At 45.7% G+C, this 27,121-nt stretch overlaps 1 protein-coding gene and 1 long non-coding RNA gene across 8 annotated transcripts in view; one reads left to right on the top strand and one right to left on the bottom strand.

Annotated features, from left to right (window-relative positions):
• LOC113241062 (uncharacterized) overlaps positions 1 to 27,121 on the top strand; it is a 52,389-nt gene that overhangs the window by 14,531 nt on the left and 10,737 nt on the right. For 2 of the 7 annotated variants that reach the window (XR_008956482.1, XR_008956481.1), the window contains 2 exons: positions 1,879 to 22,896; positions 25,438 to 25,733. This is a non-coding gene — a long non-coding RNA (uncharacterized LOC113241062). Of the gene's footprint in view, positions 1 to 1,878; positions 22,897 to 25,404; positions 25,734 to 27,121 lie in introns of those variants that run through there. The other 5 variants (XR_008956480.1, XR_003311413.4, XR_008956485.1 and 2 more) reach the window with 4 other exon arrangements.
• Positions 20,124 to 27,121, bottom strand: part of ECHDC3 (enoyl-CoA hydratase domain containing 3) — a 34,132-nt gene continuing 27,134 nt past the window's right edge. Inside the window, exon 5 of the mRNA XM_044392070.3 lies at positions 20,124 to 25,671. Within this exon, the coding sequence (XP_044248005.1) occupies positions 25,534 to 25,671 (138 nt within the window). The 3' untranslated portion in view covers positions 20,124 to 25,533. The remainder of the gene's footprint in view (positions 25,672 to 27,121) is intronic.

Here is a 27,121-nt window from a genome sequence, read left to right on the forward strand (position 1 = left end):
TGCCAGTTTGAGACCTCTGTAATCCCCAGGATGCATGTGGCGGAGGAAACAAGGGCCATTGTTTTTATTTCAGCGGTGGTGCCGGTTTTCCCCTGAATTCTGAAATGCTTTCATTTCCAGTCAGCTGCACTGACCGGAGGCTGTTGGTGGGAGGCAGCTCCCCGCCTGGGTCTACAGCTTCCCCGAAATCCTAACGTGCCCATCACCAAAGAGGCCCCGTCCAGATAGAGTTGTCCGTGGGTACCCCACACAGAACCCAGTTGTAATTCTGACAAAACAAACAAACAGACAAACCCCCAAGTTGCTTGCGGGGTTGGCCTCTAAATTTAAACACACTGTGTCCTGCCTAATGTTTTTTTTCGGGGGGGGGGGGGCTTCAGACTAGAAAATCCTGCCTCAAAGAAACCTGTTATGATAAATTTGAAACGGATTCAGGGGAGTGTTTCAGGAAAGGAAAGGAGTCGAGGGACTTTGAGGGGACTCCTTAAAGTCGGGTATCGTTGTGGGCTGATTTGTGTTCCCCCAAATTCCTGTGTGAAGCTCTAACCCCCAGTACCTCAGAATATGCCTGAATTTGGAGATGGCCTTTAACAGGGTATTTCAGTTAAAAAGAGGTCATTGGACCCTAATCCAGCATGACTGCTATCCTTATTAGAAGAGATCAGGACCCAGACACAGAGGGAAGACCATGTGGAGAGACACAGGGAGAAGGTGGCCGAGGGGAGCCGAGAAGAGCTGAGGAGAGCGGCATTAGAAGAAACCAACACCAGCCACCTTGATCGCGGGCGTGCAGCCTCCAGAATTGTGAGAAAATAAATATTTGTGTGTGGGACTTTGTTGTGGTCCCCAGGCAGATTCATACAGGACTGTCAAGTCGTACTGTCAGGGGAGCAGGAACAAGGCCCAGGAAAGGGAGGCAAAGATGGGAGACGAAAGGACTTCTCTGGAGTGACAGCTTACGTGGAGTGTTCCAGATTAGGGAGAAAGACTCAGAAGGGTGGGGAATGAAGGATAATTGTAAGGTTGGATGAAGGTAGAAGTAACATACCAGTCTAACTCGGCTCTCTCTACTTGGGTTCCACACACCCTTCTCTTTGTCACAGCCCAGCTTGTTTCTCGCTGCCCAAGGTCTTATTGGGTCTCTCAGGAATATATACCATTTATTCGGGGACCCCTGAAGGTGGAACAGTCCTTTCTTGCCCCCCACACACCAGTAATCTCTACTGGTGGAACTTCACAGTGGTGGTGGAGAATTTAGAGTAAAGGCTCTTCCTAAGTGGTGCTCAGATTATATCACTTGGGGGAACAGCCTGCTATTTCCACTCTTAATTAAAGTTGCCTCATTGAAGAAACAAAAGATTTAAAAAGAAAAAAAAAAAAGATTATGGACTGTGGGAGGCCACACTGAATTTCAAATAGAACAAAATCCCCAATATGGAGTCCCCACACAGATCTTGATCTTGATTCCTCAGATCTTGATTCCTCTCTCTCTCTTTTATAATTTACTTAATTTATTTAATTAATTTATTTATTTTGAAGATTTTATTTATTTATTTGAGAGAGAGAGAGCACCGAGGGAGAGGGAGAAGCAGACTCCCTAGGGGAGCCCTACATGGGGCTCAATCCCAGGAGCCTGAGATCATGACCTGAGCTGAAGGCAGTCACTTAATCGACTGAGACACCCCGTGGCCCCCCCTTTTTTTAGAGAGGAAGAGAGAGAGAGAGAATCTTAAGCAGACTCTACGCCCGCTGGGGAGCCCAACAGGGCTCAATCTCATGACCCCGAGATCATGACCTGAGCCAAAATCAAGAGCTGGACACTTAACTGACTGAGCGACCCCCCCCCGCCATGTCCTGATTCCTGTCTCTTATTTTTAGTACCTTAAAACAACATCAGTAGCCCAGTGTAAGTAAGAATTGGGCCAGCATTGGAAGTTCCGCCATGGGATGGACCCACAGGACCCCAGAAGTGAGTTACTTCATTAGTTTGTGTCTTGATTTCTCCATGTGCGAACCCATGGGCCACGCTGCCCCACTGCCTCCTTGCTCAAAATGCTGTCAGGGACATTTGAGCTACAGTGAATTCAGGTTCTCAGTAAGTTTGGGGTAAATACTTAGCTCGAACATACTTCTTACTAGAAGTGGGAAAGATAGTGACCTAAAGCTTAAGTTCCCCCTTTTAAGTTTTGAGTGTGAAAAGGACTGTTTCTTGCTTTTTATGAAAAAACAACCATTCATTTTGCTTATTAAATTGTTATGATTTTCTTTTAATAACAGGTCTGGAATAGGTAGAAATTCTCTAAACCCATGGAAAGGATGGCTCTCATCTCACTATAATTTTTTATAATTATAGCTAAGAGCAGTTCATTTAGTTGGCTTCATTTGGGAGAACTGAAATTTATCTCTCTGAGTGTTCTCCTTGTAATAGTTCTTACTTTGATAGAATCTCTTCCAGATCCACTAAACATCCTTCTTCTTCCTAATCATTGTCCACTGGATATAGGGTCTTCATAATATTACTGTTGCGCTAAGGTATAATTCAGTCCTGTCATCAATGAGCCACTGTGTGTGCGCGCGTGCGTTTCCCCTTTGTGGCTAAATGATCATACTTTTTGAAATCGTGTGTGTCTACTTGGTGCCGTTGCCTATTTTTGTCAATCTGTGTACCTGGAGTCTCTCCCACGTGCTGTGGCCTGGGAGAGCAGACACCAAGCTTGTTAGAATATGTCTACAACTAGATAAAATTGACTCTGAAATCCAGGTGTCAGGAGGTCTTTGGTGATTTGTGGTACAGTGTATATTCGTGAATATCATCCCAACTTGCATTACTGCCTTTCCAGTAGCTCCTGATTTCTTCTGGGGGTCCAAGGTTGGAGCCTTTGAACCCAGCTAAGCCAATCAGCACATTGCATTCCCCTAGGCATGTGATTGGTCCAGGAGTGAGCAATGGACCCAAGAAGGTCCAATCAGAGTGCTCTCAGCATCTCTAGCTTATGATGCCTTGATAAAGGTACCTGCTGTTTCTTGGACATGGAATAAGCCATATAACCTGGATCTATCCACAGTCATCTTGTCCCCATTAATGAGTTAGCTTTAGGATGAGGTTGATACCAACGAAGTCAGAATGAAGAGAAGGAATGAAACGATACTTCGGTGACATCTTCTAAGCACTGGATTAACCACTGCCTAAAGCTCCCTCTACCTCTGGATATTTCTTTTTTCTTTCTTTTTTTCTTTTCTTTTCTTTTCTTTTCTTTTCTTTTCTTTTCTTTTCTTTCTTTCTTTCTTTCTTTCTTTCTTTCTTTCTTTCTTTCTTTTTTGGTTAGACTTTAAATGATAAATCGCTTTATTGTCTAAGCCAGTTTGAGTTAGCTTTTCTTTACATGAAAGAGAATTCTAATGGAGTCATAATGTGAAAGAATTTTGTACTTGGACTTGATATAAAATCTATTTTGATACTTCAGAAGATACTGTTGACATACTGCCTGGTAAAACATGGGTTTTGACTTATTCTTTAAATTGTACATATGCAGGGGCGTCTGGGTGGCTCAGTCGGTTAGGTGTTTGACTCTTGATCTCAGCTCAGGTCTTGATCTCAGGGTCATGAGTTTGAGCCCTGAATTGGGCTCCATGCTGGGTGTGGAGCCTACTTAAAAATATAAATAAGTAAAATAAAGCTAAATTGTACATATGCATTATATGCACTTTTGTATGTATGATATCTCATTATAAAAAAGAAAATAGTTATTACCATTATACACCCATTTAGGCAGAATAACCAATAACATTCATTCAAAAAATATGGAATGTCTATTATATGTCAGACACATTCTTGGTCTTAGAGATATAGTGGGGAAACAAGACAAAAATTCCCACTAAAAAAAAATTTTTTTTTTAAAAACAAAGGATATATAGTAATGTTAGGTAATGATATGTGCCATGAAAAAGAGTAAAGAAGGTTAAGTGAGAGATAAAAATGTGCTGTCATTTTAGGCAGCCTGGTGGGGAAGGCATCTCTGATGAGATGACATTTGAGCAGAGATGTGAAGGAAGGTGAGGAGGTAAGCCTTGCAGATATTGAGGGATTTGGGAAGTGCTCTCCAGGCAGGGGAACAGTATGTGCAAAGGTCCTGAGGTGGGAGTGAGCTTGGAGTGCTCTGGGAACAGCATGGAGGCTGGTGGCCTGGAGTGTAGGGGGTGAGGGAGAGGGTGTCAAAAAGGCAGCTAGGAACTCATAGTCTATAGCAAGGACTGAATAAACTCAGAGAGAGATGGGATATGTTTGGAGTATTTTGAACAGGGAGTGTTAGGATCTGACTTAGCATTCAAAGGATCACTATTGCTATGCAGAGAATAGTGTGTAGAGAGTAAAGGTAGACCCAGGGGGGCCAGTTAGGAGGCCCTTGCATTATTCCAGGTGAGACAAACAGTGGCCTGGACTTTGCTATAGCAGTAGGGATAGTGAAAGGTGGTCAGACCCTAAAGTAGAGCCTGGAATTTGTCAGGGAGCATGGAGGGGATGTGGCCTGGGAGACAACAAGAGGAATCAAGGGTGCTTCCAAATGTTTCCCTTGGGAACACTTGGAGGAGGAGCAAGTTTGGGGAGAGACTCAAGAGTTCTGCGTCGGACTTGTTAAATTTGTGATGCCTGATTAGACATTCCAGTGAAGCTCAGGGGGGCAGATGGGTGTACAGATGTGTTAGGGAGACTTTATTTAGCCTTACGATCGATTATCCTATCAGTGACTGGGGGAAAACTGAAAACAAATGAAGTGAACGGCAACTTCAGGAACACTGGTGGTCTTTACTACAATATCCATGCAGAGGCTCCGAAACTTCCAAGTGAGCCGCCTAAAATGGACCGATGCCCTGTATCTGATCCACAAATCATGTTACTGGGGGACGGAACAGAGATGACATGAAAAGCCTCGGGAACTCTCCTGCACAGCACTCTCCACCACTACCAGACAGTTCAAACTGCGCTCGGACGCTGCTCACTTCGCCAGCCTTCTGAACAGCAAAAGCACAGCCCTAGAAGAGGAGAACACACGGGCTGTTGCATTTTGTCTTTTGCTCCCCAACTCCACAAGCACAGTGGATTCTGTCCTTCTGCACCTGATGCCATTCTCCCTGCCGAGTGACTAAGGGAACCCATAAATGCCGCTGTAGTATTGGGAGCAGATAATGACAGTATTACCTGGGACTGTGAGAGCCCCTCCCCTGGGTACTTGGTGACCCCCGACCTTCGACCTTCCAGCTCTGCGCAGCGTGTGCAACCTTCAACATGAAATCAATGGGCTCTGCGTCTCCTAGTTTCAGGATAGGTCTTTATCAGACACATTTAAACCTTAGTTCTTGGGCCAGTTCTCTGTTACGTTATCTAATCTAGATTTCAAAATGAACACCAAACATAAATGTTCTAGGAATTCCAACAAAAAATGCTTGCTTACCCTAGCGGAATTCTTTCTCCCTTTTCCCAAAGGAAGAGGGCAAAAAAGAGGAGACAGGACAGAGCCTTAGTAACTCTTCGGATGGTCTCTTGAGTCCTCTTTACATGGAAGGATTAAAGGCTCCCTTGAGGCAGCCAGCCCAATACTCCCCTGTAGTTTAGCATTCAAATTAACTAATGAGATAAGCCTCCCATTCCAGTTTCCTGTCTTTGGTTTTAATTGCTGTCGCAGTCTTACTAATCATTTCCTGCAGTTTTTCCTTCTTTTGCTATAATAAATATTAATGCCTTTAATTTTCCGTTCCTCCTTTGGCCTGGGGAGTCTGTTAAGAGAGAGGATTTCTTATTCTCTAGTCTGCCTTTCTCGGCGATGAACAATTTTCATTTTCCAGAGCAGATTTTTCTAGGTTAATTTTTCATTCAGACCTTCACTTTTGTTTTATTTTGTTCTAAAAAGAATGAGAAGCCTACAACAGCCAGAGTTGAAGCCAAGAATTCGAGGCTCTTTGTGGTCTCTTTTTCACTGTTTTCTCTCAGGAGTCCTTAACCTGGGCTTGTAGGGCTGTGTGAATTCCCTGAGATTATATGCAACATTTCGTGCATATATGAGTAATGTTCCTCACCCCACCCCCGGATAAAGATGTCATAACTTTCATCAGGTTTTCAAAACATTTTACTAAAATAAACTCAGAAGCCTTCAGGAACCCTACTTAATCATTCTGGAGATTATGGCTTTGGGGAAATCTGATGACCAATTCTTACCGTATCTGAGAACAAAGAAGATCTTCTAGAGATTGTAGGAAAAAGGCTATCTTCCTTTCCCTTAGATTCACAGAACATTGGAACTAAAACTTTCCTTTTCCCCACCTCTTCCTCATTCTATGGGTGCGGGAACTGATTTCTTAAAACAGTAGATGAGGTGCCCCAAGTGTCACAGCTAAGTAGTTGTGAAGTTAAGACTAGAATCTGGTCTGGTTCTGGATTCTACTCACCATCCACTCTCCATCACCAAAAGCAAGATGACCTCTAGCACTCCATAATATTCAGCACCCTGGATGCTTCTTTCTTCATTAGGATACGCCAATTTATTCTCTCCGACTGAAGCTATTTCATTCCAAGTGCCTGGGTAAAAGTACCTAAGTAATACTTAGTAATTGAAAAGAAACCTTCTGAACAATGTAAAGGGTCTGTATGTCATTAACTTGAGAAATCATTTCTTATCCTCCCAGCCTACAGAGAACATTCTTGTATCCTATACTCCAGGCATTACAGCGTGAGTTATCTCGTTGTGTCTGTGCTCCTCATTTCTCCCAGGATTTTAGGGGTCTTGAGGACAAGCCCTTCTATCTAGCACATAGGCCTTTTAATAAGGCAGATGTTTGTGGAAGCATTAACACTATTTGCACATTCCACTACGCTTTTAGGACATTATCTAGGTGTCACCCCTGAGCACTATAATTCATAGCTCAGATGCCTTCAAGAGTCAGGCAGATAATTTAAATTAATGAGGCAAGACAAGTGCTGGACTATAGGGGCGGTGGAAACAGTACACAACTGGGAAATCTCATTTAATGTTAAAAAAGAGAGAGAGAGAGAAAACAAAAACCAAAACCCAGCTATTTCTGGGCCCTGGAAATTGGCCAAAGGCAGATAACAAATTGAGAAGCATTTACTCATGAAAAATAGCTAGAGCTCCAGGAAAGAACAGTGGGGGTCAGTAGCCTTTCTGTCTTGTCTGCTATTATCCCTGCCCTCTTCCCCAGTTTTCCCCAACTTTATCAGCAAGGGGCTGACGGGGGGGGGGGGGGGGAGGGGGAATTAAACAAGCTTGCTGCCAAAGGGAGCAAATCAATTTTGGGCAGAGGGCAAAAACCTGCAGTGTGGACAGTAACAGAGAACTTGGCAGGAAACTAATGGGGAAAACTCAAAGCTCTGCAGGTGTGAGAATGTGCTCCTGTTTGGGGTAAGCAGCAGGCCATACATAAATTTAACAGAAAATCTCAGAATAGGAGAGCATGGAAGGGCTGAGATGGGCTCTCACACATCCCTGGCCTGGGAAGCTATGTGCATGTGCACCCCAGAGAGCCCAACAGAAAGTGAAAACCAAGGCAGCTTAGCACTGGCTAAACATCAGATGCTGTCCCCAACCCTCACACACACCTATGTGCAGGGATGGGAGCTTTACAGGCTTGTGGTATTTGAGAAAAACCTCTGCCCAAATTCGCTGGCTGACCATTAAGCCACATAGGCACAGGGTGACCCCTAGGAGATCAGGCTAAGAAATAAAAATAGAAATAAACCTACATACAGACATCAGTAGCTACACAAATGTGGGGAAGAGAGGTTCTGCCATTCAGGTGCAGACATGTGTAAAATAAAACCCTCAGGAAAAGAAATCAGAGCCCAGAGTTACTAAAATATTACCTGAAACATTTGGTTTTCACACACACACACAAATTGCAAGACATGCAACACAGCAAAATGTGACTCATACTCAGGGGGAAAAAAAGGCAGTGAATAGACATTGACTCTGAGTGGGCCCAGATGTTGAATTTAGCAGATAAAGGCTTCAAAACAGCTATTTTAAACATGTTCAAGGAACTAAAGGAAACCAGATTTTAAAAACTAAAGGAACAGGCGCTAGGGTGGCTCAGTCAGTTAAGCGTCTGTCTTCGGCTCAGGTCATGATCCCAGGGTCCTGGGATGGAGCCCCACATTGGGCTTCCTGCTCAGCAGGGGGTCTGCTTCTCCCTCTGCCCTCCCCCGTGTGCTTGTGCTCTCTCCCAAAAATAAATAAAATCTTTAAAAATTAAAGGAAAATATGATAAAATGACTCAATAAATATGGAATCTCAACAGAGAAATAGAAACTATAAAAAGGAACCACATGGAAATACAGTAATACTGAAAAGTACAATAATCAAATGAAAAATTCACTATTGGGCTCAGAAGCAGATGTGGGATGGCAGAAAAAAAAGCAATGAACATGAGATAAATCAGTAGAAATTATACAATCTGGACGCAAAGAAGATTGAAGAAACACAGAGATTTGAGATGTGGGACATGATTAGACACACCAAAATACATGTAATGGGAGTCTCAGGAAGCAAGAGGAAAAGTGGAAAATACCTGAATAAATAATGACTAAAAATTTCCAAATCTGGGGCACCTGGGTGGCTAAGGTCTTTGGCTCAGGTCATGATCCCAGGGTCCTGGGATCGTTCCCCATATTGGGCTCCCTGCTCAGCGGGGAGCCTGCTTCTCCCTCTCTCTCTGCTGCTCCCCCTGCTCGTGCTCTTTCTCTCTCTCTCTGTCAAATAAATAAATAATACGTAAATAAAATCTTTAAAAAAATTACAAATTTGATGAATAGCATTAAACCCACAGGCCCAAAAGCTCAATGAATTCCCATATAATAAGCACAAAGAGAACCACATCTAGACACATCACAACCAAACTGCTTAAAGACAAAGACAAAGAAGTAATCTGAAATGAACCAGAGGAAGACAAGTCATCAAATACAGTACAAAACTGTCAATGGCTGATTTCTCATTCAAAGGAGACCACAGGCATTGGGATCACAGCTTCAGAGCGCTCAAATAGAAAACAAATGTCCGTCAACATCGCTATATCCGGCAAAACTATTAATGAAAATGAAGGTGAAATAAACATATCTCTGGATAGTACCCAAAAAACCCCGAGAGAATTTGTTACTAGCAGATATTCCCTATATAAATAAGTAAAAGAAGTCCTTTAGGCTAGAATTAAATTACATCAGGTGGTAACTTTCCACAGGAAGAAATCAGGAGCTCCAGAAATTGTGTATGCAGATAAATATAAAGATTTCATGTCTTTTGTTTCCTACTGTTTCTCCAGCACCCAGCACAGTGCCTGGAATATAGGAAGTGCTCAGTGCATATTGAATCAATGCGTGCTATTTTGAAATATTCAATATACCCATCTAGGTGTTGCCTTAAATATTTTCAGAATGAGACAAGGTATATGTAAATAAATTAATGAAAAATTGTATTATTACTGAATAATATATGTTAGAGAGGGTTCAGGAGATAGAAGTTATTACGTACCTAACAATCCAGGCACACAGGTGCATATCTAGTGAGAAGCAGTTGACATGTGATGGACAAGGCATTTAATCACCTGGAAAAGCTCTTTCCTTGACACCCTAAATACACGGGCCTGATTCTTGGTGCTTTTCTTCATGCAGGCTCGGTCCTCTGTGTTATAGAAATCTGTCTTGGGAGAGAAAAAAAAAAGGTTTGCGATGTCCTTAACACAGCGTTGGCAGTGAGAGAACTCTGTGCAAATGTTATTAGGAACGGCATAATAAAGTCTTCTGGTCATTCCTACCTGAACCCAATTTCATGGAACCACATAATTCTTCCTGGAATTAGAAATACCCAGATGGTGACACATATCCTTCATCTCCAGCTCTTGGCCTGTAACTTCCTTAGGGAACACAAGTAAAGCCCAATAGACCCGGAGTTTACTTGGACTTTGGGTGCTATTTCAGCCCAGACGTTGGGTGGAAGGCTGACTCCATGTGTACTTTGCTGCTCAGGGCAAAGACAAAGAAAACAACCAAGAAAAGTCTTCTCTTGAGGTTAGAACAGGGCCCAGAAGTATGGGGACAGTTTGGTGCATTGGGCAGGCATGAGTGACTGATGATACCCAAATATACACCCTCCTTCCTTCCGCAGAGTAGAGTGGCTTCTGTCTACCAGGAGGCAGTGACTCCCCAGAAGAGACGCCTGGCTGAATATCTGTGGGAGGCATCCCCGCACCAGATTCCTGAAGAGCAGTGCTGCCCTCTTTCAGGTCTCTTCACGCACTGGGCAGACTCGGCTTGCCTCTGAGCAAGAACCATAATTCTGACGGTGTTAGCTGTATGATTCTGTTCAGGCTGCCATGACAAAGTACCTCATACTGGTGTCTGAAACAACAGAATTTTATTTTCCTGCAGTTCTGAAAGCTGGAAGTCCAAGATCAAGGTGTCGACAGCGTTTGTTTCTTCTGAGGCCTCTTCTTCTCCTTGGCTTTAGACAGCTGGCTTCTTCCTGTGTCCTCACCTGGTCTTCCCTCTGCTCCTGTTTATGTCCTCACCTCCTCTTCTTGTGAGGACACCAGTCATGTTGGACGAGGGCCCACCACGGGACTTATTTTATTACAATTACCTCTTTAAAAGCCCTGTCTCTAAATACAGGCACATTCTGAGGTCTTGGGAGTTAGGGCTCCAACCTACGAATTTGGGATGTTGAAGTACACCGAGGGTGGATGCCACTTAAAATTGTGACTTGGCAAGATTGGAAGAAGAGAAGAGTGTACAAAGAGGGTTTTTGAAGAGAAAAGGAGGATTATGTTTATTTATGTAGCATCTATCATGTGCGGGCCGTATTCTAGACGCTCTGCTTAGTGAAGCCTCACTTAAACCTCCTTGAACCTCACTGGAACAGCCACCTTATAAGGAAAGTTCTCTTCACCTTTTTGTGTAGTGTGGTCTCCCTTTCCTTTTTTTTTGCGGGGCGGGGGTAAAGATTTTATTTGACAGCAAGAGAGGGAACACAAGCAGGGGGAGTGGGAGAGGGAGAAGCAGGCTTCCCGCTGAGCAGGGAGCCTGATGCGGGCTCGATTCCAGGACCCTGGGATCATGACCTGAGGCGAAGGCAGTCGCCTAACGACTGAGCCACCCAGGCGCCTTTCCCTTTCTTCTTTGATTTTTTTAAAGTTTTTTTTTAAGGATTTTATTTATTTATTTGATGGGGCGGGGGGGGGGGCACGGAGAGTGCACAAGTGCGGGGCACAGCAGAGGGAGTAGGAGAAGCAGACTCCCCTGCTGAGCAGGGAGCCTGATGCCAGACTCGATCCCAGGACCCTGAGATCATGACCTAAGCCAAAGGCAGAAACTGAACTGACTGAGCCACCCAGGCGCCCCTCCTCTTTGCTTTTTAAATCTTATTCTGATGGTTGTGGTTGAGTCTGTTAAAGAATTTAACTTCCAAATGTTCAAACTCATTTTGAAGTTCGACTCTTCTCTTGAGTTGACTGAACCATGGTAAAAAAAAAAAAAAAAAATGTATGTAAGCCTGTCAGCTGAGTCCTAAATTATTTCCCTGAAATGCAGTGAAATACCCGGCAGCTTCTCCAAATGACAGCCTGGTTCCACCCGGACGTGATGGAATTGCAGTTTGGTGCGGTCCGTTGTGCCGGGGGAAGCCTGGGGTTATGCGCGTGCCGGTGTTGGGGGTGGAGGGAGGGTGGGAGAGAATTCTCTGCCGAGTTTTATCTGATTTACTGAATAGATTAGGTATCTGCCTTGTAAGTTAGACTCTGAGCATTTTGTTGTTTTCTTAACCTTTAGTCCTACATAATCACATGTGTGATATACCTGCAGGACCTGCTACGTGATTTGCGGGGCCCAGTGAGAGATGGAGATGAGGGGCCTCTTGTTCTGAAGTGATTAACAGGTGCAAGAGGGGGATGGCAGAGCATTAAACCAAATGTGAGGTCCTTCTGAGCGTGGGGCCCGGGGGGACTGACCCCTCACACGCCCGTGAAGCCGCCGCTTGGAACGAGGAGGACCTTTCAGTTGATTATTACCCCCCTCCTAGATTAGAAGATCTCTTGTCTTCATGTGGAGAATCCGCAGCATTCATTTCTAGTTATCATGACATCTTTCTCAGCTGGGTTTCTCAGGCGACTCCACGCTATCAGGAAAATCTGGCCTTTGGCTCCAAGGTTACTCCTGTTAGTCTGCTTGGCGCTGGGGAGGCAGGGGTGAGGTTTGGATTCCTGATCATAGCTAATGCCTCTCTGTCTCCTTCTGCTGCCTGGCTCCTCCTCTCTGAGGCCCATAGCTTGTCTGGGGGCAAAGGTGTAACACCACTGGAATTCTCCGTTCCTGCAGTGGGGAGGGGGAGGAGCCCCGGGCAAGACCCCTGAGGCTTGCAGGATGCCTGGTGTGTGTTTTCGGGTCATAGGGCCCTTCTGTTTCTTCTCTAGCCAAGATGTCTTGGCTAAGGGGTTCTGAGTGATAGGTCAAGGTGACTCAGCTGTCAGGCAGTGCCAGGTGCCAGCCCTTCCCTGTCCCTGTGGGTACTGTCTCTCTTGACCTGTCCTCACATGGACCTCCCCATGCTGTCAGCTCAGCTATTGTCTCCTTCCCTCCTCTTCTCCTGTTTCCCTTGTTTGTTGATTTCTGATTAATATGGGCAATGCACATTTGTACCAGCCCTTGGGTCACTCCCAGGGACTTGTAGATATTGGGGTGTTACATTCCACCGTACTCAGGCTCCTAAGAGCTACACCAGAAGGTAAGCAGAACTATTTTCCTTCCTGGATGAGAAGTCCACCCCCTATCACTTTTCAGTGAACCACCAAGATACATCTTGATCCAAGGGGCACCCCCTTTCCTTCCGAAGACTTAGGTAATATGGGTGGGGTTATGTAGTACCAGGGATATATGGGGTGTGCACAGTGGTAAACCACTACTTCAAGAGAAAATCCTCTGTTCTGTGTAACCCAGCTGCTGTCTCTGAGTCTCAGAGATGACCTTGACTCTGAGGAGCCCAAGAGGCTGGAGGGGCTATTGAGGACCTGAGATCTGTAGGGATTCCTGGGCCTGAAGTCAACAGACTGGAGTTATGGTCCCATGTGGTAGGCAGAATAATGGTCCCCCAAAGATATCCAGTTCCCTAAACCTGTGAATGTTATCTCATGTGGCAAAAGGGACTTTGCATATGTAGTAAAGGATTGTGAGATGGGAAGAGATTACCCACGTGGGCCCAGTATAATCAACAACTGTCTTTATAAGGGGGAGGTAGGAGGGTCAGAGCCAGAGAAGGAGATACGATGAAAGAAGCAGAGGTTGAAGGGTTATGGTTGCTGGCTGGAGTCACAAGCCAAAAAATGTGGGTGGCCTCTACAAGTTGGGAAAGGCAAGGAAATAGGTTCTCCCCCAGAGCTTCTGGAAGGAATGCAGTCTTGCCAACAGCTTGATTCTAGTCCAGTGGGACTCATTTTGGACTTCTAACCTCTAGAACTGTGCGCTAATACATTTGAGTTGTTTTAAGTCACTAAGGATGTCATAACTTGTTACAGCGGAAGAGGAAATGAATATGTCTTACATTTGCCATTCATGAGCTACTTGATTCTTGGGAAGGTCATTCCTTGGTCTCAGATACCGTACTTTAGGGACAATGGTCTTCAAACATTTAATAGAAAATTTAAAGGAGTGGGATACTTTTAGCGATTGAAATCATATGTGGAAGGCCAATGTAAATCAGATGCAGGGGGAGCCTCTTGGTGAAGTTGGGGACCCACTGGGTAGTGCAGGTAGGAATGGTGCTGGGGTTTTGTCTCAGGCTGTCGAGTGCTATTGACTTTCCCCTGTGGGGAGAGCAGACATTCTTTATATGGGACTGGTTGCCAACTTCTGACACACACACCAAGAAAACCCATTGGAATTGAGTAGAATTTAAACTTACTGTTGATATTAGTGAGGCCTTACACATGGATTTTATTCTGGGTGTTGTATACAACTCTGAAGAATAGAGTTCATCTTCAAGGCATTTCCAGTTCTTCCAAGGACCTCATTTTAGATCCCTACTCCTCCAGGAACGAACTTAAGTAGGGAGATGGTGGCCATCCCTCTTGTATAAATAGCCATTAAGGCAACACATCTAGAAGGAACCACACTAGGTTTTCATTGTTACTGAAATAAACTTCTATAACACGCCAGCGTCCTCGCAGTGTCCTTGGGGAAGGTCCTCTTTCCCTGGCGTTTCCTTTTGACTTTCTTCTGTTGCTCTTGAAGGCTAGCCAAGGTCTCGTGCACCTCTGTGTGGCTCTCAGTCTCAGATGCCTCACGTTGGGGACATCCTAGGACATCGTGCTCAACCAACGGAAGGGATAAGTAAGGAGAGAAGCAGACACGTTTTCTTATTAGCACTAAAATTCTCTGGGAGGACACCAAGGGCCATATAAACACAGCCTGACTGTGAAATCAAAGCATCATTTAAACAACAAACAAATGGGAGCTCGTTGGGCTAGGATTACTACTCCCTTATTAAAAAGCAACTTTGGAACATGAGAAGACAAACACAAAACTGGAGGAGGGTAATTGAACGTGAGAACTTGACTGTGCTCTACAGGAAAATCTTCTACTCGGCCCCTTCATGAAGAAATACATAGCACAAGATGAAAGGAGATATATATATATTTTTTTCCCTTAGTATTGATATAATGCCTATGAATCAGCAGAAGAACTTGTTAAAATTGGAAATGCCTGCACCTCTCCAAACAGACCTTCTGCGTCAGTAGGGTCTGGTGTGACACATTCCTGGAGATTCTAAAGGATGATCCAGGAGATTTTGACAATCACCAACGACTGTAGCTGAGCTACCAATGTGCAGACAGGAGATGGTCCAGGAGTTTAAGTCCACTCTTGCAAACTCGTTAACAAGGACCCACACGCATACGTCTTTTTATTTCCCCGCTCCACCTTTCCTCCTAAATATTTTATTAGGTGACTGCGTAGTAGTTCTCGGATAAAAGCAAAAGTACCTGTTGTTGTCCGGGCGCTGCAGTGTTCTGTGTGATGGTAGCTCTGAACATTGCAATCCAATCCAATCGTTGGATTATTCTTTCTGAAATGCGTAAGCTTCCTGTTCTCTCTGCTCATCTAAAATTCCGTGAAGAGTCTGACTCCAGAAGACGTGAGGTTTGGGAAGTGGAGAACAGCTGAATTGATTCACTACTCTTTTGAGTATTACAGGGCATTTCCTTTCATAGGTCAGCTGAGCCTCCCAACCCCAGCCCTTTATCTTCTTCAGACCTCAGTGTGCCAGGGCGAGCCTGCCATCTCCGAGAGCAGCCGGATGAGGCTCTCTCAGCCTCCCTGGACACTGGCATGACTGAGGCAGGCTTCTCACATCCTGGAAAGAAGCCTCAGTCACTTCAGGGAAAGCAGACCAGCTCACCCACGCTGCCTGTATCTCTCCACGCTCTCCTGTCTGGCTCCTCTTTTTCCCTCTGCCCAAACGCCCCCCTCCCCCCCCCCCCCCCGCTCTGGTTCCTTGCACGATTGGTCTTATAGGGGAGTAAAAATAATTTTCTCTCTACCTTCTGTGTTTGTGGCTGAGACCTCTGTAATAAACGAAAGATTAACAAGAGAAAAACAGGTTTGTTAACATGTAGACCTCAAGTATACGTGGGAAGCACCCGGGGAAAGGTGAGTATCTCTCTGAGGGGACATAGAACTCAGGCCCAGGGGCACCTGGGTGGCTCAGTCGTTAAGCGTCTGCCTTCAGCTCAGGACGTCATCCCAGCGTTCTGGGATCAAGCCCCACCCACCTCAGGCTCCTCCTCTGGGAGCCTGCTTCTTCCTCTCCCACTCCCCATGCTTGTGTTCCCTCTCTCGCTGGCTGTCTCTCTCTGTCAAATAAATAAATAAAATCTTAAAAAAAAAAAAAAAAAGAACTCAGGCCCAGATACCATCCGAATAGGTTAAGGTGAGGGGTAGGTAGGCCTCTTAGGGGTGAGGAAGTGATGATTGGGAAGGATGAGGGGTTTTAGAAGAGCAGATGGGAGTGTGACAGTTTGTGACTAAGTCTGGGTGTGGCTTTGACTTCTAGTGCCCCCGGCTGTGATGGGAGACACTCTTCCTGATGGATAAAACTCCCAGGGAGGGGATCTAGGACACTGACTTCCTGTTGGAGGATCTGTTCTTGGGCAGATAGAGGGAGCTCAGAGAAAACCTCATCCCACATGTGCTGTTTTTCAAGTGCCTATGGCTTAAAATAATCAATAGAGCAAAGCGGCATATTTTAGGGCTGAACTCCTGTTCCTATTTTGGGTGGCATATTCTGCTACCCTTCTGTCTCCATCTCCAAGCCTTGTGCTGCTCTCTGCAGGGGGAGCCCTGTCCACTTCTATTCCTGCCAAGGTCCCGCAGTGTCTGCAAAGACAGCCCGGCAGTACCCTGTCTCCACAATCCTGACCTCCTGCCTCCAGTGACCTTCACATCCACCCCACTTCCCACTCACACGGGGATCTTATGATCGCCTGTATCTTCTCCACCCGAAAAATTCAAACCGACCACACCCTGCTCTGTGGTCCTGTGGTTTTGTCATGCTGGCTCTCAGGCCTGATGCCATTAGTCTTTGACCTCACAGAAAATGCCAGTGTCCAGAATGTTCCAATTTCTTGCGACACGTTAGCTCCTACCTGGACTTTCTACTTTTCATGCTCAGCCTGAACCCCTGATTGATCATTGCAGTGACTGTCTTAGCAGAGCCTCCAGTGGCGTTGCGCCTGTCCTGGGGACCTCCCCGGCCCCCACTCAAAGCCCAGCCCTGAGCTCAGCAGCAGACTGCTTTCATTCCTAGTGGCTGAGAGTCCTGGAGAAAGATTTGTAAATTCTGTCCATACACTCAAACACTTGATTACACACCCAGTCGTGCAAGGCATGGGAATACACAGGTACGATGCAAATCCTTGCCACAAACAGATGCAATTCCTACTGGAGGAAGTTTTTTAATTTTCGTCAAGGGGAATCCTTACTTCTCTGTTTCTTTATTCTCTTTCTTATGTTGTTAAGAATTCTTTCTCATTGGCCTCGATTCCTTTTGCAGTCCTCCCACTGACTGTGAAAAGCTCTCCGTGCAAAGACAGAAGCTGCTGATAAAAAGCCTTCTCCTCCTTACAGAGAGCTCATTCATTTCTTTCGCTCATTCATTTATTCATTCCACAAATAACAGTTGGGCGCTTACGTTGTGCCAGGCGCGTCTTCGAGAGGAGGGACACAGAGATCAACGAGACAGACAAGGTCCCTGCCCTTGTGCAGCTTATATTGGGGTGTGACAAAATGGGCAAGGAAGAGAGGGAGGGGAAAGGAAAGAAAGAAAATCTGAGTTGCTGGTGCTGAGACTTAGAGTAAGATGGTAGATGGCATGATGGGCTGGGGAGGGGGTTGGCTGGGTGGCTGGGGGAGGGCGGTCTCCGTTAAACTTCAGAGTGTTGAGGAACTGCTAATGCAAACAGCAGGAGGAGGGGCACTCCGGCAAGAGGGGGCTATGTGCTCAGGGAACGTGAAATTCAGGTCAGACGGAACAAAATAGAAAGAGAAGAACCATTGTGCGCACCCACTAAATACATTTTTAAAAAACCCTGAATTCTCTTAAAATGGGCTATTCCGAATCAGAGTCCCCTGTGGGGCAATACAGCCTTGCTGCAGACACCCAGATGACTGAGACGTGTTAACGGCCAAGTCGCATAGTCAGTTCTGATAGACTTTCTTCCCTCGGCAGGAATCCTTCTACCTCTTCTTGTTCTTAGAGTAGGAAAGAAGAAGAAAGAAGCAAACCAAACCAATCAGACCCAAACCCGGAGGCCAAACCCAATGCCACAACATCTTGCCTCTGCCGAAACAGAAATAACCCCCATTACTCACCCACTCCAGCAATGGGAGAAGAGATTGCCATCAGGTATCCTGTCATTATAGTCTGCGTTCATTGGCGCGAAAGGGCAGAGAAGAGGTGAGGTTTTGAAAAGAATGCCCAGAGAACTACACCTTTCCTCCTTGATCGTTGAGAACAGCCTTGCAATTAAATACTAAAAATATATCGGCGGTAAATTGTTTGACCAGCCCACCTGCTATGGACTCAATTGTTACCCCAGATTGAAGCCTCACTGCCCTCATGGGACTGTACTGGGGGTTTCAGGGCCTTTCAGGAGGTGCTTGAGGTTAAATAAGTTCGTAAGGGTGATGATAGAGTTGAGGATCCATTTCTGGGGTCTCTATTCTGCTCCATTGGTCTATGTGTCAGTTTTTGTGCCAGTACCAAGCTGTCTTTGTGATCACAGCTTTGTAATACAGCTTGAAGTCAGGCATTGTGATGTCACCAGCTTTGGTTTTCTTTTTCAACAATCCCCTGGCGATTCGGGGTCTTTTCTGATTCCATACAAATTTTAGGATTGTTTGTTTGAACTCTGTGAAAAATGTTGATGGTATTTTGATAGGGATTGCATTGAAAATGTAAAGTGCTCTGGGCAGCATAGACATTTTAACAATATTTAGTCTTCCAGTCTACGAGCAGGGGATGTTTTTCCATCTCTTTGTGTCTTCCTCAATTACTTTCATCAGTGTTCTGTAGTTTCTAGAGTACAGATCCTTTACCTCTTTGGTTAGGTTTATTCCTAGGTATCTTATGGTTTTTGGTGCAATTGTAAATGGAATCAATTCCTTAATTTCTCTTTCTACAGTTACATTGTTAGTGTATAGAAAAGCAACTGATTCCTGTGCATTGATTTTGTATCCTGCCACGTTCCTGAATTGCTGAATGAGTTCTAGTAATTTGGGGGTGGAGTCTTTTGGGTTTTCCACATAAAGTGTCATGTCATCTGCGAAGAGGGAGAGTTTGACTTCTTTGCCAATTTGAATACCTTTTTTTTGTTGTTGTTGTTGTCTGATTGCTGAGGCTAGGGCTTCTAGTACTATGCTGAACAACAGTGGTGATAGTGGACACCCCTGCCGTATTCCTGACCTTAGGGGGAAAGCTCTCAGTTTTTCCCCATTGAGAATGGTATTTGCTGTGGGCTTTTCATAGATGGCTTTTATGATATTGAGGTATGTTCCCTCTATCCCTATATTTTGAAGAGTTTTAATCTACAAGGTATTTACCCCAAAGATACAGACGTAGTGAAAAGAAGGGGCACCTGCACCCCAATGTTCATAGCAGCATTGGGAACAATAGCCAAACTGGGGAAGGAGCCCAGATGCCCTTCAACAGATGAATGGATAAAGAAGATGTGGTTCATATATACAATGGAATATTACTCAGCCATCAGAAAGGATGAGTACCCACCATTTGCATCAACATGGATGGAACTGGAGGGGATTATGCTAAGTGAAATAAGTCAAGCAGAGAAAGACAATTATCATATGGTTTCACTCATATGTGGAGCATAAGGAATAGCAGGGAGGACATCAGCGGAAGGAAGGGAAAAATGAAGGGGGGGAAATCAGAGAGGGAGACGAACCATGAGAGACTATGGACTATGGGAAAAAAACTGAGGGTTTCAGAGGGGAGGGGGTGGGGGGATGGGCTAGCCGGGTGATGGGTATTAAGGAGGGCACATGTTGTGATGTGCACTGGGTGTTATATGCAACTAATGAATCATTGAACACTACATCAAAAACTAATGATGTACCATATGTTGGTTAGTAGAACATTAAAAAAGAAGTTCCTAAGGGTGAAGCTCTGATCTGATAGAACCAGTGCCCTCACAGGAAGAGGAGGAGAACCAGGGATGTCTCTGGGCCGTGTGAGGACCCCGTGAGAAGGGGGCTGTCTATAGGTCAGGAGGAGAGCTCTCTCTAGCATCAGATCATGCTGGTACCTTGAAATGGGACTTCCAGCCTCCAGAACAGGGAGAAAATCCATTCTGTAGTTTAAGCCCCTCATGATGGTTTGCTATGGCAGCCCAAGCAGACTTGGATACCTCCCTCCTTCCCGCTGGCACAGAGATAGTGCAGGAAAATGTGTGACACGTGACCCTCCTCCTCCCTCCCCCACCCTCGGTCCAGTGTTGGAAAAATAGCTAATAAGATCGTGGTGGCTCAAGCATTTAGTGTAGAATTAAAAAAACCCAACAATATATTTATTTTTTATAAATTGGAATTAATGTATTGTTTGAACCAAAAGCTTATTAATATTTTAAAATTTATCAAATTTTTCATTTATAGCAGGCCATTTGAAATGTTTATTGAGTGAATAAATGAATATTTGAAAAGGATACCACTGACCCTGTAATAGAGAGGCTGTGTACTTCTACCCCCTCCCCACCCCCAGCATGGAGATTAGCTTTATGTTTGACTGAGACTGGGCCCAGACCAGCGGGCCCAGTGACAGCCTCACCAAAAATGCTGTAGGGTGACTTTAGGGGACCCTACGCACATTTGTCTTCATGGGCCCCTCTGTCCAAAGAAAAAAAATTTTATTTACAATGGCATTTTTCTGATATTTAAAGAAATGAACGTGAAAACACTTTGGTGAGCCTGTGAAAGTATCGTGAGCTCTCCGCACTGTCCCTCTGTGTCCTGACAGGGGTGTGGTCTCCATGACTGGAGTCTGAGCGATGTTCCCATCACTTACCAGCTGGGAGACTTGGGGACTATCACGTAGTATCCTCATCTGGATACTGAGATGGATGAAGACGTCACTATAAGGGGGGAGTCTTTTTGCTTGGGGTACTTTGATAATGTCTCAGGATGGAGTGTGCTGCAAGAGTAATGCATTGTCTCGCAAGGCTGCATGCAGGTGAGCTGGAGCTGAAGACACACTGTGCCCCCACCCAGAAATCTGGGGGGCATGGGTCAAGAGCAGAAATGTCACAGGGAGAATCTTACGAAGAGGCTTCTCTTCTTCGTGTCTGGGGGACGTCTTCAGTGATATTTCCATTTCTCTGTAAAGCTTTCTGAGAGGTGAATCTATTTGGGGGAAGTGGAAGGTGCTGAATTCTGCTCCGAGGTGGGGTTGGGTCCAGAGCAGAAGCAGCTGCCCCAAGTTATGGAGCCCGAAAGCTCTCAAGAAACAAATGATTCCTTTTCACATCAGCGGCCCTGGGCAGGATGCAAAGCGCATCGTGGGCCTCATTTATCCATGACGGATAAACTGACTGATGGTTATCTGGGGCAATGGTTCTCAACTGGGAGTGACTCTGGACCTCCCTTCTCCTCCTCTGGGGCACATTTGGCGATGTCTGGAGACAACTTAGGTTGTCACACCTGCGGGGGAAGGGTGCTGCCGGCATCTAGTGGGTGAAGCCTGGGATGCAGCTAAACCCCCCACGAGGGCCCCCAAACGAGGAGCTGGCTCACAGTGTCCATAGTGCCGGGGCCCCAAAACCCTGATATAGCGCCATTCCTCTAAGGGGTGCCCAGCATAAAAAGTCAGGAGCAATATTTACAGCACGCTGTGAGGTCAGCCAACTGTATTATTATTTAAAACAACAACAACACACAGCAACTTCTTTCATGACACGTCTCCAAAGGCAAGGGAAACAAAAGAAAAAATGAATTTTTGGGACTTCATCAAGATAAAAAGCTTCTGCACAGCAAAGGGAACAGTCAAGAAAACTAAGAGGCAGCCCACAGAATGGGAGAAGATATTTACAAATGACACTACAGATAAAGGGCTGGGATCCAAGATCTATAAAGAACTTCTCAAACTCAATACATGAGAAACAAATAATCAAATAAAAAAATGGGCAGAAGATATGAACAGACACTTTTCCAATGAAGACATACAAATGGCTAACAGACACATGAAAAAATGTTCAACATTAGCCCTCAGGGAAATTCAAATCAAAACCACATTGAGATACCACCTTACGCCAGTTAGAATGGCAAACATTGACAAGGCAAGAAACAACAAATGTTGGAGAGGATGTGGAGAAACGGGATCCCTCCTACATTGCTGGTGGGAATGCAAGTTGGTACAGCCACTTTGGAAAACAGTGTGAAGGTTCCTCAAAAAGTTAAAAATTGAGCTACCCTATGACCCAGCAATTGCACTACTGGGTATTTATCCCAAAGATAGAGATGTAGTGAAGAGAAGGGCCATATGCACCCCAGTGTTCATAACAGCATTGTCCACAATAGCTAAATTGTGGAAGGAGCCGAGATGCCCTTCAACAGATGACTGGATTAAGATGTGGTCCATATATACAATGGAATATTACTCAACCATCAGAAAGAATGATTACCCAACATTTGCAGCAACATGGACAGGACTGGAGGAGATTATGCTAAGTGAAATAAGTCAAGCAGAGAAAGACAATTATCATATGGTTTCACTCATTTATGGAACATAAGAAATAGCAGGGAGATCAGTAGGAGAAGGAAGGGAAGAATGAAGGGGGGCGTTAAACAGAAGGGGGAATGAAGCATGAGAGACTATGGACTCTGAGAAACAAACTGAGGGCTTCAGAGGGGAGGGAAGTGGGGGAATGGGATAGGCTGGTGATGGGTATTAAGGAGGGCACGTATTGCATGGTCCACTGGGTGTTAGATGCAAACGATGAATCATGAAACATTGCATCAAAAACTAGGGATGTACTGTATGGTGACTAACATAATATAATAAAAAAATATTAAAACAACAACAACAACAACACATAATCTATTTATGAACTTCTTCCTCTCCACTGCCTGGCCTGATCTAACATCTAATAAGTTTACCATATAACCTGCTAAATAACTTACATTTATTCTCAAGACTAAGAAGCAAATGTGATTTTTCCATTCACAGTAACCGAGCAAGTTAGGCAGCCGAGATTTCTGTCCAGACGTGGGCCACCATCGCCCTCTGCTGGAGAAGTTTGAAACTGCTGCTTTGTGCAGAGAAGAAGAAATGAGGCCATTCTATTTGAGTGAGTGTCTGGGGCCACTGAACTTTGGTTGAGCTTGTGATTGCCTAAAAGGGTGGGGCTTATATTGGTTTATAGGATCAATTCCTCTCTTATGTAGTATCCTGAAGTTTAGACATTATTTGATAATGATTAAATATTCCCATCCTTCTGTATGAGCACAGAATTAATTCATGGAACAGTATCAGAGCTTAATGGTACACACAACAGAAGCAGATGCTAGGGTGCTCCTTTTAAGTTTTGATTACTTAAAAATTATAGAAAATTTGGTAAAAGTATACAAAATATAGAAAAGTAAAAGGAAGAATAAAAATTTTGGCAGTCCTACTTCCAGAAAAAAAAATTTTTACATTTTGGAATATTTTCTTCCAGTTCTTTTTCTAGGAACATAATGACCTTTTAAAAACTTATTGTTTTTTATTTTGTTTTTATTGTTTTGACCAATTGTTACATACTATAGATAAAAATTCATGTCCTTCCCCCCCCCCCCCGAATACATCATAACTGTTTTTCCATGTTATTATGAGCATATTTTGTGCCTGTGGGGGACACGCAGATGCGTCACCTAGATTCCATTTCTGGGGAAGGACATGCTGCCCCAGCTTCTGCCTCTGGCCGCCACCCCGGGACTACCTGGGCTACAAGGAGTCACCTGGACCAGGTTCATGCCCTTCCCAGCACAGCCCACGTCCAGGGCCTGTGGGGACAGGTGTGATGGCCCTGCAATTTTGGCCCAATGGGGAAGCACTCTGGTGGCTGTTTCGGCTCTAGGAGGTCAGCTGCCACTGGACTTCTGCCTCTGCCCAGTCCTGCTTGCCCCTCTTGTCTCCCACAGCTGCCCCTCTTGTCTCCCACAGTCTGCACATGTAATTCCCTCTCAGGGTCTGCCTCCCACAGAGCAAAGCCTGTGTCCCCGTGACTATTTTTTTGAATGTGGTACTATGTGCACATGTTAAAAAACAAAACAAAACATGTGAACAGTTCAGAAGGGTGTCCGGTGCAAAAGCAAGTCTCCCTCCCACCCTGACCCCACCACCCCCACTTGTTCTCCCCAGAGGCAAACACCATTCTCCACTCTGAGTGTATCTTTCCGGGCTGGGCTGCACACATGTGGTGTGTTAACGTGATGGTTAATGTTATGTGTCCACTCGACTGGACCACGGGAGGACCACGTAGCTGGTTAAACGTTATTTCTGGAGTGTCTCTGTGAGGACCGTTCGGGAAGACATTAGCATCTGAACTGGTAGACTGAGTAAAGTGGACGGGGTGGAACTCATCAGTTGAAGGCTTGAATGGAACAAAAAACTGGAGGAAGGCAGGATTTCCACACTTGCTGCCTGACTGCCTGACCTGGGACATCAGTCTTCTCCTGCCCTTAGAGCCCCTGGGTCTCGGGCCTTTGGACGTGGCTCTCTGCCTTTGAACTACACCACCAGCTCCAGCTCTGGGGGTCTTCAGTTTGCCCACTGCAGATGGTGGGGCTGCTCAGACTCCATAACTGCATGGGCCAATTCCTCATAATTAATCTCTTTCTAGAGATCTCTGTCCATCTGTCTGTCCAACTGTCCTGTTGGTTCTAGTTCTCAAAGAACCCTAATACAGCTGCATATCACTTTATTTTTTTTAAAAAAAGATTTTATCTATTTGAGAGCAAGAGAGTGAGCGAGAACACAAAAGCAGGGGGAGGGAGAAGCAGGCTCCCTCCCTGCTGAGCAGGGAGCCCGATGCGGGACTCGATCCCAGGACCCTGAGATCATGACCTGAGCCGAAGGCAGACGCTTCACCGACTGGGCCACCCAGGCGCCCCATCACTTTCAAAAAAACTTTTTATTATGAATAAATCTGGATTTGCTGAAGAGTTTCAAGGATAGTGCAGAGCTCCTATATCTTCTTCCAGCGTCTAATGTTACCTTCTTGGACCACCGTGTTCACCACAACTGGGAAATTAACAGTGGTATATGCTGTTACCCGAACTGCAGAGTGAAGTCTGATCTCACCAGTTTTCCACTCCTGACCTTTTCCTGGATGATGCGGGATCCGCATTGCATCGAGCAGATCACTTCGTGGCTTCATGATACCCCTTCCAGGAGAAGTCCTGCAATCAACGCACTTGTGTTGGACTCATAGCGATTCTGCTTTTTAAAAAAATGCTGGGGGCGCCTGGGTGGCTCAGTTGGTTAAGCGTCTGTCTTCAGCTCAGGTCGTGATCTCTAGGTCCTGGGATCCAGCCCACATTGGCTCCCTGCTTGGCGGGGAGCCTGCTTCTCCCTCTCCCTCTGTCCTTCCACCTCGCTCGAACTCTCTCTCCCTAAACCATCGTCACATTAAGACAGTACATTTAAGGGGCGAAATAAACTGTCCGTGCAGGAAACAGGACGCCCTGTTTCAAACCCCCGAGTTCCAGACTTTTCCAAGGCAGACTTGTCATGTGTGGTGAGAATTTGTCACCTCTCAGACGTAAGTCCTAGTGATTATTTCACCAACAAGTTCTCCGTAATTTATTTTAAAAAGAAACAGAATCAAACCTGAAATATGTCCCTAAAGGAACAGAGAAGCATGGTGCCGGAGAAGGAGCTGTTCATCAAAGGCTGGCCATTTGTCTACACTGCGCGCCCGGGGCGGCTGTCAGCACGGAGTGTTTCAGTGGCATCGGCCGAGCTCTCCACGGCTGCGAAGACGGATGGATTCTAAGTGGAACCTCTTCTCCTCGCAGTGACCAGGCATGATAGTGTGCGAAATAATGGTCGGAAAGAACATCACCAGGCCCCTAATGAGAAGCTGTTGACAGAAAAATTGCTCTCACATTCATCAAAAAGCCAATAAATGTCAAGGAAAGGACTGGAGATGCAGCAGCTCGTAAATTCTCTCTGGAGGGGGGTTTGGGGACAACACACCTTCTGTGCCCTTTTCCTGAACGTTGCTAAATAAACTTCCAGAAAACGTAGGACATTGATGGGGGCTTACGCTGATAGCTTTGAGGGCACGGCCACAGGGTGGCCACTCCGGTGTTTGGCCAGAGGACCCTGTTTTTGGTACCAGCTCTGGCTACATCTGCATCTTTTCGGCCATCTAGACCTTGTCTGTGTGATGTCACAGTTTGTAAGCTGACCGAGAGCTGAGATCCCTCCAGGCTTGAAAAGCCCAGGCTTTCTGTAGATGATCCTATTTGCTCAGCAATGCGTCAGAACGGGTTTTCACTCTAGAATCCCGTAGTCCCGGTTTGCCTCTGGTGCTCGGGGAGCAGCCGACCCTATTGCTTCGTTGTAACCTGTCTTCTCTGCTGCTATATCTTGTTTTCCATTTTTTGTGAGGGGAGGGGGATGCTCGGTGAGAGCGGCTACTGTGAATCTGCCGCTGGGCTTAGGTTGGGTGCTCCCCCAAAGGCAGACCCCGAATCCAGGACTTGTGCGAAGGTTGTTTATTTGGGAAGTGATCCCAAGCAAGGGTGTAGGACGAGGGAAGGCAGGGAAGGAGAAAAGCTGATCGAGTTTGCATTAGTAAATGGGCCGGTGCTATGGGTGAAGGGGCTCAACCCCACTGGGCCCTTCTGAGGAAAGATAGCACCCCATCTCAGCATCGTTCCCTCTGACGACCGGGCAGGGACGTTCTTCCCTGGTCTCCCGTCCTGCTGCTGTTTGAGGGGTGTCTCTGGAGGCCTTAACTCCCCCCCACTTCCAGGTGGGCCTGTTGAAGGCTGAGCGAGCTCCTGGAAGTGCCAGAAATCACTCCCAGAGAGACAGAGACAGAAGTGCTTGAGAAGCAGCAATAACAAAATACCACAGACTCGGGGGGCCTAAAAACAGAAATTGATTTTTGTACAAGTCTGGAGGCTGGAAGTCCAAAGTCAGGGTGCTGGCAGGGGTGGTTTCTCCTGAGGTCTCTCTCTGTGGCTTGCAGACGGCTGCCTTCCTGCTGTGTCCCTGTGGGGTACGTTCCCGTATGGTATGTGCACAGCACTGCTGTCTCTCTCTCCCCCCAGAAGGACACTAGTCCTATTGGATTAGGGTCCCATCCTTAGGACCTCCTTTAACCTTACCATCTCTTTAGAGGCCCTTTGTCCAAATGCAGTCACACTGGGGAGTAGGGCTTCAGCATATGAATTTTGTGGGAACAGAATTCAGCCCATAACAGGGGTTAGCTCTTCCCTGTGGAAACTGCCCACCACAGCTGCAGGTGAAATGGCCGTGGGTCATCACCAATATTGCCACACATACATTAATGTAATCCT

This window comes from Ursus arctos, unplaced genomic scaffold, assembly GCF_023065955.2.
Source record: "Ursus arctos isolate Adak ecotype North America unplaced genomic scaffold, UrsArc2.0 scaffold_30, whole genome shotgun sequence".
Classification (NCBI taxonomy): Eukaryota; Metazoa; Chordata; class Mammalia; order Carnivora; family Ursidae; genus Ursus; species Ursus arctos.